This window comes from Teleopsis dalmanni, chromosome 2 (assembly GCF_002237135.1).
Source record: "Teleopsis dalmanni isolate 2A chromosome 2, ASM223713v2, whole genome shotgun sequence".
NCBI classification, from domain to species: Eukaryota; Metazoa; Arthropoda; class Insecta; order Diptera; family Diopsidae; genus Teleopsis; species Teleopsis dalmanni.
Window position 1 is genome coordinate 138,029,537 of NC_051847.1, and position 11,179 is coordinate 138,040,715.

Genomic DNA, 11,179 nt, shown 5'->3' on the forward strand with positions numbered 1-11,179 from the left:
AAAACTGCCACTGAAGCTTGGAATACACTAAGTGAGGTGTATCAGAGAAAAGGACCAGCTAGAAAGGTCACTTTGTTCAAAAAGCTCATGGCATTGAAACTGCACGAGGGTTCAAGTGTACCTGCGCATATAACTGAATTTGCGGAAATTGCAGAAATGCTTACACAGGTTGATACAGTAATACCAGAGGAGGTGTTATCAATTATTTTACTGACCAGTTTACCGGAATCATATGATAATTTTGTGGTTGCAATCGAAGCAAGAGAGATTTTTCCAAAACTTAATGACTTAAAAGTGAAGTTAATTGAAGAAGCTGATCGAAGGTTGCAGAAGGGTAATCAGATACAGCAAGCAGCATATTATGCCGATATGAAGTCACAAAATTCAAGCGAACAACCACAAAATAACGGCAACAAGAATAAAAAAGGCAAAAAGAACATCAAATGCTACATTTGTGCTAAACGCGGGCATTTTGCATCGGAGTGCAGAAATAGAAAAAACTGCGAAAAGGAGAGCGAAAAGTCAAAGAAAGGTGACCATAAACTATCACGAGTAGTAGCAGCAACAGCAGAGAGCAGTGCTCTAACTTATAAATCGTGGTGCATTGACAGTGGAGCGTCTACTCACATGTGTTGTGACCGCTCATATTTTACACACCTCTTATATAGTTCCGAAAAAGTTTGGCTTGCAGATAATAAAACAATTGAAGCGTGCGGTCGTGGTGAAATTCGAATTAAAGTTGGAGAATTGTTTTTAACTGCGAAAAATGTACTGTACGTACCAGCATTAAAAAACAACTTTATTTCTGTCAATCGGGTGACGGCGGATAAAAGTACTGTAAATTTTTCTAATTCGGGTGCTATAATTAGAAATGTTTTTGGACATTGCGTAATTAAGGCAGAAAGAAAAAATGATTTGTATGTATTTGAAAGTGAAGTTGACTATACGAATAAAGCCAATTACATACACAATAATGATGAAAGTGTAGTGAAATGGCATAATCGTTTTGGCCATATAAATGTCACAGCATTAAAAGAAATGGCAAATAAAAATATAGTGCGTGGACTACATTTAAAAATAGATAAGAACAATCGAAATGATCATACTTGCAAAACGTGTGCGAAAAGCAAAGTTTGTGTAAAACCATTTATGTTACAATAATTCATAGCGATGTGTGCGGTCCTATGAATAAAAAGTCTTTCTCGGGTTATCAATATTTCGTAACGTTCATAGATGATAAATCCCGTTACGTACAAGTCTATTTATTAAGAAACAAATCCGATGTGTTCGAGATGTTTAAATTGTACAAAGCAAAGGTTGAACGTGAAACAGAAAAGAAAATCAAAATTTTACGTTCTGACAATGGTGGCGAGTATTGTAACCAGATATTTGATAGTTATTTAGCTGAACATGGCATCAAAAAACAAACAACAGTGCCATATACTCCTCAACAGAATGGAGTCGCAGAAAGAGCTAATAGGACCTTAGTAGAGATGGCCAGGAGTATGCTAGTGTTTTCAGGGTTGGATGAAGCATATTGGGCGGAAGCAATCTTAACATCAGTGTACATACGCAACAGATCTATCACAAAAGCTCTGACTGATAAAACACCTTTTGAAATTTGGAGTGGGCGAAAGCCGTCAGTATCACATTTTAGAATTTTTGGATGTCCAGCTGTTGTTCTTGACAAAACCGAGAAACACAAATTTCGTGCTAAGGGCAAAGAAATGATATTTGTTGGATATTCAGATCAATCTAAAGCATATCGCCTAGTTGACAATAATACAAAGAAAGTTGTTGTGAGTAGAGATATCATATTTTTAGAAAATATGATGGAATCACCTAGATCAGAGTACGTATTTTTTGAAATGGAGCCACAGCAGCAATGTGACAATGAAATAAAAGAAATTGCCGAATGCTTACAAGAAGGAGATGAAGAAATTAGTAGTGTAAAGAGTGACATCTCAGAAGATGTAGCAATTGCTAAAACCCAGAAAAGGGTAGCTGGAAGACCTCGTATGGAATACACAGGTAAACCAGGACGTCCGATAAAACGATATAATACTGTAGGTGCATTATCACAACAAAGTATGATAATACCAGACACAGTTCAACAAGCGTTAAGTGGAAAAAATTCTGAAGAGTGGAAAGCGTCAATGGAGGAGGAGTATAATTCATTAAGAGAAATTTAATTGTATAGATATCTTGCGTTGAGGAGAAGTGTTAAATATCAACGCATAGTATCTGTCTCATCTATGTAATCCTTGGTTTAGTTTGTAAAAATGTAAATTTCTATTTCTCTATATTCTTTTAGTCTTAATAAAACGTTCATAAAGTAAACACATGTTTTTGGTGATTCTAACAATTCTAACAGTTTTACTTAATTTTTTTTTTTTTGTTTTTTGTTGAAATATTGAAGTAATTTAGGGAAGGTATAATGAATTAGGTAAATAATAGATTTTTTTTTAAGCATTGAAATAATAATGAATTTAAATTGTTACGTGAATATAATTATTATTATTATATGAATATAAATAAATATATACAAATGAAATATTAATGAATTTTTGATAGGTTTGGACAAAAAGCCCAGGCGCTGATGAGGTCGTTGATAAACTGCGTAAACAAGCAGCAACGTACATGTATACATATATCCTATTTTACGTATACACGTATGGATTGTAAATTAAGTCCAGCGCTTAACATCATTTTTAATTTTTTTTTATTTTGGGAAAAAATATTTTTCCTCCTCACCGGTCTGTCCGACGCCTAACGCAAATTTTCTATACAATCCTAGATTAATAGAAAGAAGAATAGTTCTATTTTGAAAAGTTAACAATCATGACGCGCCAGTTATTAAACGCGATAAAAACCGCAATATCGGAAAAATTAATTGTGATAAAAGATTTTGTAAATTCAAATCACAATATTGAAACATTTGAGCATATAATTAAAAAAATAAATGATCAGCAAAAAAAGTATTTGTTTTTAAATACAATTATAAAAACCGTGTGAAAATAATGAAAGCATGTAAAAAAGTGAGTGATTAATATGTTTTGACTAATTTACTTTATTCGTGAGAATAGAACTTAAAATATGGGCAGAAGTGCACCAAATAAAATTTTCAACTCAGTTGACGAGCGATATATAGTCAGAAAAATCAAGTGGAATTCAAAATTAAAGGCTTCTGATATAGTCAGGAAGGTACGGATAGAATTAGGCAAGACGTGCAATGCGGAAACTGTCCGCCGCGTGCTTCGACACTCCCACTTTAATGGTCGAGAAGCTAAAGACAAATCTTTCATAAGCAAAAGTAATCACAGCAGCTTATACTAAGGAGCATGCCCACAAAAAATTAAACTTCTGGAAACAACCCAAATAGCTCCAGAAATAACCCAAAAACTTGTAGGTTGAATGGCGAAGAGACTTGACGAAGTGATAAAAGCAAAAGGGTATCATACCAAGTATTGACTTTGGAACCAAATGAAATTTCTTTTTGTGGATGAAATAAGCTGAGTCAATAGTTTATTTTAATTATTTATTTACATTTACTTAATTATTAAGAAGTATTAAGACATGGTAACTCTGTCTTTTATATTGTATACCAGTATTTTTGCTAAAGTTTAGTTTGTGATTAAACTCGAAAGTGTACACTTGTATTCTGGGCGCAGATATAACACAATTTAAGTAAACTGTGATAATTTATAATAATGTCAGTTAGTTAGAAAACAAGTTTTTGAAATATTGTTGTTATTAAAAATAATAGTGTGTGTGTTTCACAAAATATAGAAGATTATAAACGGTTATACAGAAATTCAAGTTGAACATAAATTACTTATCAGGATCCAATGATCGCGAACGACCACGTAAATAGTGTTGGAATAATCACAACAATATTAATAAATATGTTTGTATATTTTTTTTTAAAATTGCTATGCCCCAAATTCATGGGTAGCTTTTTAATAATCTATGTAAATTGCATTCAATCAGATCTATTCAATATTTAATCCCAAGGTTCAACCACTTTTCTGTGACTAGTTTCTTTTTCATAAATGCGGTAAGACTCTGGAATTCGTTATCTAGCGACACCAGAAACGCAAACAACTTAGTTTTCTTCAAGAAGTTAGTTTCTCAGGAACTGTCTTAGCTTATTATTACAATCTTATATTAATTAATTATGTTTTATTATTTTTTCTAATTTTGATTAATTTTCTGCTTATCATAAATATTATTTTTGGCTTTTTAATATTTTCTTTTTTTGTTATTGTTCGTTTTGTCTTTTATTTTGATTTCATTTATAATTGCATTCTTTTTCTCTTTTATAATTTCATTGTTATTAAAATTATATTTTAATTTATTAATTAAACTAATTTTTAAGCAAAAAATAATTAGCATATTCAATTTTATTTGTTAGTTTGTAAGTTAGCATGTAAGATAGTGCATTGAACGGGTGTCCCTCATAGCACTTCATTAAATAAAATAAAAATAAATAAGAGAAAAGCTTCTACCGTCGCAATTGTGTAACCAAGGTTACTCATTGGCTGAACACTTACATTGTCACACGATATTGCGTTAAATATACTGGGAATTATGTCCAGTTGGTGCGTAGATTAGGTGCACATTTCCGCTTATTATCGCATCTATTATGCCGTCTTCATAAGGGTGATGGTAGACTTATCCCTTATGTGTTATATAAGGAGATACAAACCTGCATGACTGAGCGTCCAGTATTTCCCTATTTGTATAGGCGGTGAAAGGGGAAATTGCAAACAGTTGTTTAAGTTTGATTGTCCGTCTTTTGTTGATGGACATATAATATAAATAACTCAACTGATTTGTTCAATAGTATGGCAAGTGTCTGTAATGATGTGCATTGGTTATAAATATTTGTTGGCAGGATCCTCAAAGATCAGGTTTACCAATGCATTCCTTCCTTCAAAATTTTGATTTTGATGCCAACATAAACATAAGGAAAAAAGTATTTTTAAAAACAATTCTCTTCACTTAAGTTTGTGGATGGATGTACTATTAAATATTTAATTTGCACAATTGCCAAGCATACTTTTCATTAGTTAATATAATTTCAAGTGATTATTTCTTCACGCTTGACGAAAAATTTAAAGATTGCAATTAGTGCATCCACCAAAGGCCTTTGTTGATTATATTAAAAAATTAGATAATGAATTTTGCCAATATTTTTCTCATATTTTTATATAGAAATTGAAAAGCATTCACCCTGATAAAGAAATAAAATTATAAAAAACAATTTATAATAAAAACATTGACTTTATGTGAATAATTTTTCCAATTTTTTTTTGAAATTTTATTTAAAATATTAATTTCAATCAAATTGTATTTAAAACTATTATATACAAAAAAAAAAATCGTTATAAAAATGGTTTTTATATTTCTTGTAGTTCTTTATCCTATACCAGCAAATAAAAATTGAATATGAATCTTACTGATTATAAATGTCAAGTAATCTACAAAATAGATGTTTAAATGGAATGTGTTTTCAATGGCATGTATTTATTAATGTATAATTATACAACAAAATTGTTTACATATAAGCATTAAAAACATATAGCATGTAAAAAGTAAATAATTGTCTTTAAGCATATCTACTTGTTTGGAATCCTCAAGGCAGCCGCAGACCTGGAGCACCAGTTAAAACTTGGAGAAGAACAGTTGAAGAAGAATTAAGAGAAGCGAACTATTCCTCCAGTGATTTATGTCGAATCACATAACCGAATCCGATATAAAAATATGGTAGAGGTCCTATGCTCCACTGGGAGATAAGGATAAAAGTCTTTGTCTGCAAAGACAAAACTAACTTTGTGTTATTATTTTTAGTTAAATATGTTTTTTTTTAATTGTTGATCGTTTTAATGTAACTACTTTAATATACTTCTGTTTTTCTTTATAATTAATTTTTATTTTTCTATTTCATTAAATTCTGATAATTATTTACCAAATTAGAACAGAATAGATGAAACGCTTAGGAGTAGTTAGGCAAACTACTCCAGATTATGGTGAGGTAGGTAGAGTACCCATTATTGAACATTTGATGGAGTTGTTTGTATTAATGGGGCAGTAAAAGATTTATGTATTTTAAGGCCTAGGATAGCAGTGGATTCTGCTTATTAGATATTGAAGATGAACAAACCTGATTAATTTTGACAATTATTTATAATTGCAAGGTTGGTGTGGTTGGTTTATCTAGCAATAGATATGTGCCGATTAGTTTAAGACTAGTTTAAGATATTGTAGAATTTTATAAAATTATGTATGCATGATTACTGCATTGCAATAGGTAGTTGTAGTAGGTTAATTTTTAAGTTGGGGCGATGAGGAGCCATCACATTATTGGGTTTTTGATACTTTTGTTATATCACAAAAGTTCTAGGGTATTTAGAACATTAAACTTAGATTTATGTATGAGATATTTATTACGATGTTTTGGTATAATTAGGTTTATTTTTCTTTTATGAGTATATAGGTATTTGTATATTAATATGTGAAACTTATGATTTTTGAGGTATGCATGTGTTGTAACCTTATCTGAATAGTGGTGGTCCCCGCAAAGAGATATTTCAAAAGGAGGCAACACGCGAGTTATGTACCATCACCTTAATAACACAGACAACGACTCATTAGAACAGTCTCTAAAATGTAATAATAAGTATATTTAATTTTGTAAAAGTATTTAGTTTAGTTATCTCAACACAAATATAATGATAACTAAACTAAAATAGTCCTAGGTAAATAATTATAATTTATTATCACGATTTGCTGTGCCAAATCGATATTATAAAAGGACGAACAAAACTAGGTTTAAGTTAGTCTTAAGATTGAACTCAACAAGAATAAAAGTTATTTCAAAACCGAAGTTTTATCTTTCTATTCTTAAATCCTATAATTTGCGCGGTTCTAACCGCTTTATTAAACAAAATCATTCAATTAGAAGAATTACTTAATGCAGAAGAAAAGCGCGAAAGTTTCGAAATTGTGGTGAAAATTATGAATAAACAGAGCAATACTATTAATAATGGAGTTTTTGACCAGTACGTTTTTATTGTTTTAGTTAAAATTTTTTCTTTAGGCTACTCTGGTCTTATTATTAGGATGCAAATAAAACTCAATTTATTTCATTTTTCACCCGACGTTTCGTTGGTTATTTTCCAACATCTTCAGGGGTATCTAAAATATTTTTTATTTAATAATTATGATTTCAAAACACAATGTGAAATTATATCTATAATATAATTTGTGATATTGTATAAACAGAGAAACATGTACACAAAATAACTAACAACAACAATAATAACAAAACAATCAAAAGTAATAATTATCCATTCAGGATTTTAGAATTGTTAAATAATAATAATTACCAATAGAATTGAAATTAAGTTAAATCACTTTTTGTAAATAAAAAATTAAAAGTTAGGAATAAATATTAAAAGTTTTATAAAATTATAGAAATATAGTCAACTGCTTCAAGTTACCGCCACTTTCGATTTTGTTTATATTAGAGCAGCAATGTAATTAGAGCTTATATTCTCCGTATCTTCTTTGATGTTCATAGTTAAGTTAATTTTCTCTTGAATTCTTAAGCTTTCGAGAGTGTACCGTTTTTTCCAAGATTTCTCTTTGTCCAATATTACTACATTGTCGAAATCCGGTTTATGTTGTCTCTCGGTGCAATGCTGAGATAGAGCTGTATTGTTTTTGTTCTTGTTGATGTCCGACATATGCTCAGCTATTCTAGTGTTGAGTGATCTCTTTGTTGTACCAATATAAATCTCTTTGCAACTCCCTTCTTTATTTCCGTTGCAATTTATTTGATATACCACATTATTTTGTTGCAGCTTATTAATTTTGTTTTTGTTGTTAGAGAAAATTTTACGGATAGTTTGATTGGGTTTATAAGCACAAAAAATGTTGTCTTGTTTAAGATTTGTGGTCAAATTTCTATTATTAGATAATTTCGGTACATAGGGTAACGAAAAATATTGTTTTGGAATTTGGTTATTGCTATTTTGAATATTTTTATTGTAACTTATGTTCTGTTGTTTGATTAAATTGTTAATTAGTCTGTATGGATAATTATTATTCAATAGAATCTTAAAAATTTTGTCAATATTATGTTGTTTGAACATTTGGTCACTACTATCTAATAACTTTTTGATGAAATTCTTCACAGTACCTAGTTTTTGGCTAATAGGCTGTGAAGAGTGAAATTGATAAGTCGTCCTGAAGATATATCTTTACTGTACCAATTGAAAATTAAATTATTATCTCGTTTAATAATTTCAATGTCGAGATATGGGAGTTTATGGTCCAGTTCCTCTTCATATGTAAACTTGATTTTTGGGTGAAAATTATTTAATGTTGTCAGAATAATTTCCTTGTCAGATTTTTTGATAACCGCAAATATGTCATCAACATATTTGGTAATAAATTTAAAAGTTATGCCCATAGTCTTGAGTTCAGCTATGGCTTCGTCAAGTAGCTAATCAAGTACTATATCCGCGATAGTAGGAGATATCATTTCCATGTTGGTATGCCTATGGGAAATCCATTATCTCCTACTATCGCGGATATAGTACTTGATAAGCTACTTGACGAAGCCATAGCTGAACTCAAGACTATGGGCATAACTTTTAAATTTATTACCAAATATGTTGATGACATATTTGCGGTTATCAAAAAATCTGACAAGGAAATTATTCTGACAACATTAAATAATTTTCACCCAAAAATCAAGTTTACATATGAAGAGGAACTGGACCATAAACTCCCATATCTCGACATTGAAATTATTAAACGAGATAATAATTTAATTTTCAATTGGTACAGTAAAGACATATCTTCAGGACGACTTATCAATTTTCACTCTTCACAACCTATGAGCCAAAAACTAGGTACTGTGAAGAATTTCATCAAAAAGGTATTAGATAGTAGTGACCAAATGTTTAAACAACAAAATATTGACAAAATTTACAAGACTCTATTGAATAATAATTATCCATACAGACTAATTAACAATTTAAGCAAACAACAGAACATAAGTTACAATAAAAATATTCAAAATAGCAATAACCAAATTCCAAAACAATATTTTTCGTTACCCTATGTACCGAAACTATCTAATAATAGAAATTTGACCACAAATCTTAAACAAGACAACATTTTTTGTGCTTATAAACCCAATCAAACTATCCATAAAATTTTCTCTAACAACAAAAACAAAATTAATAAGCTGCAACAAAATAATGTGGTATATCAAATAAATTGCAACGGAAATAAAGAAGGGAGTTGCAAAGAGATTTATATTGGTACAACAAAGAGATCACTCAACACCAGAATAGCTGAGCATATGTCGGACATCAACAAGAACAAAAACAATACAGCTCTATCTCAGCATTGCACCGAGAGACAACATAAACCGGATTTCGACAATGTAGTAATATTGGACAAAGAGAAATCTTGGAAAAAACGGTACACTCTCGAAAGCTTAAGAATTCAAGAGAAAATTAACTTAACTATGAACATCAAAGAAGATACGGAGAATATAAGCTCTAATTACATTGCTGCTCTAATATAAACAAAATCGAAAGTGGCGGTAATTTGAAGCAGTTGACTATAATTCTATAATTTTATAAAACTTTTAATATTTATTCCTAACTTTTAATTTTTTATTTACAAAAAGTGATTTAACTTAATTTCAATTCTAACTATTGGTAATTACTATTATTTAACAATTCTAAAATCCTGAATGGATAATTATTACTTTTGATTGTTTTGTTATTATTGTTGTTGTTAGTTATTTTGTGTACATGTTTCTCTGTTTATACAATATCACAAATTATATTATAGATATAATTTCACATTGTGTTTTGAAATCATAATTATTAAATAAAAAAAAATATTTTAGATACCCCTGAAGATGTTGGAAAATAACCAACGAAACGTCGGGTGAAAAATGAAATAAATTGAGTTTTATTTGCATCCTAATAATAAGACCAGAGTAGCCTAAAGAAAAAATTTTAACTAGAGCAATACTAGATTTGGAGTAAAATGAAACTTAAAAACCAAAAACAAATTTGTTCGAATCGCCAAAGAAATAAGTTTCTAATTTTTTTTATTATTATCCCACAAGATAATGCATTACATTATGGTATTATAGTACAGTGCTTCTGTATTATATTAATTATTGTTTTTGAATAATTCCACCCAATAATTATTAGATATACATATTCAGTTGCTGTACAATTTAATGAGATTTAAAATTGCTTGACTATATTCAAGCAATTATTTTTGTTAACTAAAATAAAATGCAAATGCAACATTCAGTTTGCATTTATCTTTCGTTCAGTAAAGTAGTGTGCGTCTGTGAAAATTAAAGTAATGGTAAGTATTATAAAATTAAATTAATAAAATATATTTAAAAATTTGTAATTTAAATTTAAATAAGTAATAATAAATATTAAAAATATAAATATTAAATTTTTAATGCTTTCGTTTCAGAATCAAGATATACTAGCTGGTGTATTAATTGGACTGCTGGTTGGCGGTAAAAATGTATGTAAATAATTTAAAATATATATATAATATTATATTATTATTTATATTAAATGCAATATTAAAATAAAATTTTTTTGTCTCTTTCTTCAGCAACCCCAGCGTCAACAGCAGCAACGTAACCGCCGACGTCCAGGAAACTACCAGCGGCGCCAGGAAGGTGGCCGACGACGGGAAGAAAACCGCAGGCGGCAGGATGAAAACCGCCGCCGGCAGGAGGAAAATAGCCGTCGGCAAGAGCAGGAGGCAAAAATGAATACCGAAACGAAAGAAAAAAAATGTAATTTAAATCATTTTTATTAAAATTTTCAAATAAATTAATAAATTTTTTTTTAATTTTTCAGAGTACCCAAAACAAAAACATTTTAGATTTCTTTTACATATTTTTCCCCTTACCGGACAGACGCTTAACGCAAATTTTGTATGAAATTCTATACACGCACACATGCCTAAGCACATAGCCAAACTTTTTTATCTGCATACTTGTGCCTTGTGCGCAAACGATGGTTGTGCAAGTGGCTGATTATTATTATAAAATAATAGGTTATAAATGCACCCCGACCGAAAAGATCTATTGTGCGCTGCAAGTGGTTTA

The 11,179-nt window shown here is 29.9% G+C and overlaps 1 protein-coding gene across 1 annotated transcript in view; it reads left to right on the plus strand.

The window, feature by feature from the left end:
• Window positions 1-8,563: 8,563 nt before the first annotated feature.
• Window positions 8,564-11,179, plus strand: part of LOC119675817 — a 3,806-nt gene continuing 1,190 nt past the window's right edge. Inside the window, exons 1-3 of the mRNA XM_038087036.1 lie at window positions 8,564-8,950; window positions 10,531-10,584; window positions 10,678-10,864. Of these exons, the coding sequence (XP_037942964.1) occupies window positions 8,564-8,950; window positions 10,531-10,584; window positions 10,678-10,864 (628 nt within the window). The remainder of the gene's footprint in view (window positions 8,951-10,530; window positions 10,585-10,677; window positions 10,865-11,179) is intronic.